The following is a 5000-nucleotide window of genomic DNA, read 5'->3' as shown; positions in this document are numbered from 1 at the left end:
CAAGAAAGCCCAAAGTAAACTTGCGCTCAAGAAGAACTTTCTTTGGCTGCTTTCACGAAATACCCACTGTGTCAACAAGAAGATACCGGGATGGACTGGTTTCAACATCCAAGCACGTAATGATGAGGAGATAACGAAAGACACAGTTGGATACCTTCCAACTATAAATGCACCTGCTACTGAGATGAAAACCGTCAATGAAATTCTTTCCAAGTCGGATGGAATGAGAAAAGTGTTGAATCTGAAAGAAATAGTTGTTGTCATGGATCAAGCATTGTATGCCAAAGCAGCAGAAATCAAATGGCAGCATCCAAACACTTACAGCTCCATAATCCTAAGACACAATTTGCAATTTGATGTCCATTATCGGAAAACGCTTTGAAGACGCTGGACTGAAGGACTTGTGCATTGAGTCAGGAGTGATTGCTGAGGGATCCATTCAAAATGTTCTTCCTGGGAAGATATATAATCGAGGCGTAAGAGTTCACAAGTGCATATATGAAGCTTTGATGAGGTTACCTTGGCAACAGTTTGCTCTATGGGTAAATGAAGAACATCCAAACAACTTACCTGTGGTTCGTGCTTTAGAAGAACAAGTGGCGGAAGTTGAAATGATATCACTCAACGAGCACACAATGCAACTCTACAAAGCACTGGTTTTGGAGAAGTTCATCGATTTTGGGAATGGTGAACAGTCCAAGGTCTGGATGTCTTACGTTGATATTGTCGACAACCTGCTGGCACTGATAAGAGCTTCCAGAGAAGGAAACTGGCTGTTACACCTTCATACTATCCGAGCGATGATACCATGGTGTTTCGGTTAACTACGCCAGATACCTGCCTGTGTACTTGGCAGAGATGATAAATCTGCAGACTCACCACCCCGGTGTTCATCAAGGACTGATAGCAGGACACTTCTCCGTTCAGCTGTCTGAAGGAAGTACTTTTGGCCGTCTCCCGGTCGACCAGACTACCGAGGTAACGATCAACAAAGACACAAAAACAGCTGGTGGAGTTACCAAGTTTAGCTTAAAGACAGGAGCTGTCAACCGATTCTACATGACCCCTGAGTATCAGTGTTCGTTTTTGACTCAGCTCAAATCTATGGTTCACTTAAACCAAACAACGTTCCATCATGGGGAGTTGCAAGCACCAAGGATCGCCAAAGATGAGAAAGCAGTATCAGCAGTGCAGAATCTAATCAATAGCTGGAATAATCCATTTGCAGAGGATCAAAACATTGTCAGCATTTCAACAACCAAGGAAGCTCCCGATGATGTTAGACGGGACTTGCTACAAGCTCAGTCGATTGGCGAGGAGGAATACCAGAAATTCAAGAGAGAGCGATTCGAAAGTACGCCACCAAAAGTCAAGATCCATAATCCTTTAAAACTGAAGAAACTGAAAACGTTTTCTTCTCTCAGCAAGCAAAAGAAAATCAAGACCACTGGACGAGCAGTCATACTTAAAGCAGACAGGACTCTCTTCACCAGGATGATCATCATGGGACAAAGTCGGAAGATTGATGTCAGAGATTTGCTAAGTCATAGTCTTGGTCGAAGGAAGTTTCACCATGGACATTACATCTCTATACACAGTCATTCCTAATAGCGAAGGTCTTCAAGCACTTAAACACTTTTTTGATCAACGCACTGTCAAAGAACCTAGCTCGGAAACGCTCCTTCGCCTTGCTGAACTAGTTTTAACGCTTAACTGTTTTTCATTCGCCGGCAACTATTACAAACAAATTAATGGTGTAGCGATGGGCACAAGAATGGGACCTAGCTATGCCAACCTTTTTGAAGGATATGTTGAACACCAATTTTTTAATCAGTTCATCGGCCCCAAACCTGAACTCTACGGCCGCTACATTGACGACTGCATTGGCGCTATTTCATCCAGCAGAGAAGAACTCGATCAATTTATAACCTCCGTCAACTCTTTTCATCCGGCTCTTACATATACCTGGGAAATTTCGGAAACTTCATTGGCTTTCCTAGATATCAAAGTTGGCAACGTGCTATGTACTAGTGTGCACTACAAACCTACTGATTCACACAGTTATTTGTTGTATTCATCGTCACATCCATCACATGTCAAGAACTCCATTCCTTATTCTCAATTTCTTAGACTTTGACGTCTATATAGTGATGACTCCGATTTTTCCAGCAAATCAGAGGAGATGTGCCAGTTCTTCAAAAAACGTGGCTATCCTGTCTCTGTGGTCAAAGCGGGCCATCATCGCGCCCAACAATTTGATCGACAGTCGTCACTACAAACGTCACAGAAAGATAAGAATGACAGAATTCCATTCACCCTCACTTTCCATCCTCATAATCATGCAGTCAAAAGCATCATTCTTAGTAATTTTAAATTACTCCAAAATGATCCCGAGACTGGTAGAATCTTTTCGCAACCTCCACTTATTTCATTCAAACGCTACAAAAACGTAGGCAACTTTTTAGTTAGAAGCGCGCTCAAAACCAACTAGCAACCCGGCACTTTCAAATGCGCGTGCTCACGATGCAAAACTTGTCTTTTCTAGCAAGATATCGGGACCTAAGCGATCTGTTAAGATCACCGATCGTTTCACATGTACCTCCGCAAATGTCATTTATTGCATAACCTGTACGTCACAACCAGCTTCTCGTTCCAAGGCTTATTCTTCCACACGAGCTAGTAGACACCCCAAACGTCCTGCACGAGGTCTTTCAAAAGGAAAACGCCATTGAACAAATGCCAAATGTGTTTTTTTTTTTTGAACAGTGGAACTTGCTCATACATGTTATTGTTTGCGACAAAAGATTTAGTAATAAAAGTTTTATTTTGGACTTGAAATTTTACCAATGTACCTGTTTTGAATTGTTCTTTTTTTTTCGCCACACAAACAAAAGTAGAATTATAAATAAACAACACAAATCAATATACAAGATGTAAAGCTCAAAGGAAAGTTATGAGTTCTATCCAAACCTAGAGAAACATCAGGACAAACAGGAAATAAAGTGCAATGTAGTGCTTTTTTTAATTAAAAGTAAACTCACCTCTATTGAAGAAAACGAAGAAAACGTTGAAGAAAACGAAAGGAATTATGGGTCGCCCTTTGAGCAAAGTGAACATTTTAGCTTCTAGTGGCAAGAGCGAGAAAGATAGTACAAAGTTGGTTAAAACAGAAACAAAGATGGTTAAAGTAACAAAACAATAATTCCATAAAATATCCATACAACCCCATGGAATGGATTTTATACGAGTACCCCACCCCACTCAATTAATTTCCATACATTACTTTAAAGTTTGTGGTCTTTGATAACCACCCACCCCCTAGGAATTTCTAATTCCCTTCCATGAAGGGGTTGGGGGGGGGGGGGCTATGAATATTTGGGTGAAGTGCTTCAAAAAAAAAATTGCAATCTCTTCAGTGTGAGCCATGCACAAAAGCTACAGATGTACATCTATAACAGCACCATACTATTATTAGTCAATGATGGGTATGACTATCGTAAACAAAAACTTGGAATTATTTTACTTTTTAGAACAATGATTTTTTGATATTTTCCACAAATTATTACAAAGTTCTTCCTGAATAAGAGTCGGACACCCATCAGTCTATTCTCTTTGTTGTGCAGTAGCATACCCTCGTACATTGTGTGATGAATACTTTGTCCTTAGACTATGATAAACACAAGCGGGTAAGGCCCTGGTGTTGTCACACCCCATGTATCCGAACATCCACCTCACCAACCATCTGTAGGCAACACTTCTTAAGAACCTATCGATAAAAGTGAAGTACAATTAATATGGCGAGGCGAAAAATCCTGTGGGGGGGGGGGGGGGAAGCAAAACAACGGACAGGCCTAACCTACTCGCTTTGCTGCAGTGAAGATACATATATTGCTTAGATTATTCACGGAAAAAAAATCATTTAAGTGTCAGTGTATTTATCACTGCTGTTCTAATGGAGGACACAATTACAAATACCATTAACACCAAGAAAACATACTCGTTTTCAGTCACTCCAGTTCGTCGTCTATAGCATCTTCCATTTTTATCCCGCAATAAGGGAGCAACTTGTAGTAGCACTGTTCTGTTGGTGAGGGCCTCGAAGTCCTCGTGCTGGGTGACACAATTGAGTCTTTCAATTCATCAATCAAATGTTAGTTTCCTCAATGCGTGGAGAACTTTGCGACAGCAACGAAACTCCAGAGCACCTTCTAGTTGTTGGTCGCTGCATTGTTGACATTGGCACCTACAACAAGACGATCCTTTATTCAATACAGACGCTCGTGATATTTAAAAAGCTTCACTTACCATTCACGAACTGTTAGTTGCCACTCGAATCGACTTTCCAAAACTGCTGGAGTTAATCCGTCCGCATCTGCTTCTTCCTTGTCTTCTTCATTGTCGCCATCATCACTTGCAAGAGGTTCGTCCTTGTACGGTTCAGCAACATAGCCGATCACTTCAATTTCTTCCGTAGAATCCCCTTGGTCAGAGCTCTCAGAAGGTTCGGAAGTGATACTTTCTTCAGAATTGTTCGACATTTTTACAAAAAAAATTGTCCCAAGTCGAGAACAACGCGAGAACAATACTACTTTTTGACAAGTTGCCTGTGATTTCCACATGAATTCCTCACATGGACGAATCTTCGTGTCCACAACACTACGTCACGACGCATAAACTAGGTCCCAGACTCCGGGAAGATTTTGTTTCCAAAACAGCACTCTTTGGAGCGCCAAAAATACGGTTTGCAATTTCTTTTTATTCGTTTTGAATGTTGGAATCGTTATTTATACATGCCAAACTAAGAAAATAAGCAGAAAAAATTTCGTGTCATATGCACTTCAAGGAGTATGTAGGGGTTATGAAGGTGACTCCTCCCTTACGAGGTTTCTGTGTGGGTTTGTGCTCCGTTGTAGAATTGATTGTGAGGGAACAAAGGCTGCACAAGGTGTCCATACCATCCCTGCAACTGATGCTGAAGCTTGATGGGAGACCATTTTGGG

The 5000-nt window shown here is 41.2% G+C and overlaps 1 protein-coding gene and 1 pseudogene across 1 annotated transcript; one reads left to right on the top strand and one right to left on the bottom strand.

The window, feature by feature from the left end:
- Positions 1–3603: 3603 nt before the first annotated feature.
- LOC137989154 (uncharacterized) lies at positions 3604–4538 on the bottom strand. Its single transcript, XM_068835015.1, is given in 3 exon segments — positions 3604–3766; positions 3998–4243; positions 4306–4538. Coding segments are annotated over 3 exon segments (642 nt in total).
- A 293-nt stretch (positions 4539–4831) lies between these two features.
- The window catches only part of LOC137989153 (uncharacterized), a 5095-nt pseudogene continuing 4926 nt past the window's right edge, over positions 4832–5000 (top strand).

The sequence above is a fragment of the Montipora foliosa genome, unplaced genomic scaffold (assembly GCF_036669935.1).
Source record: "Montipora foliosa isolate CH-2021 unplaced genomic scaffold, ASM3666993v2 scaffold_442, whole genome shotgun sequence".
NCBI lineage: Eukaryota > Metazoa > Cnidaria > Anthozoa > Scleractinia > Acroporidae > Montipora > Montipora foliosa.
The sequence above is the reverse complement of the archived record's forward strand: the minus strand, read 5'-3'. Positions and strand labels throughout refer to the sequence as shown.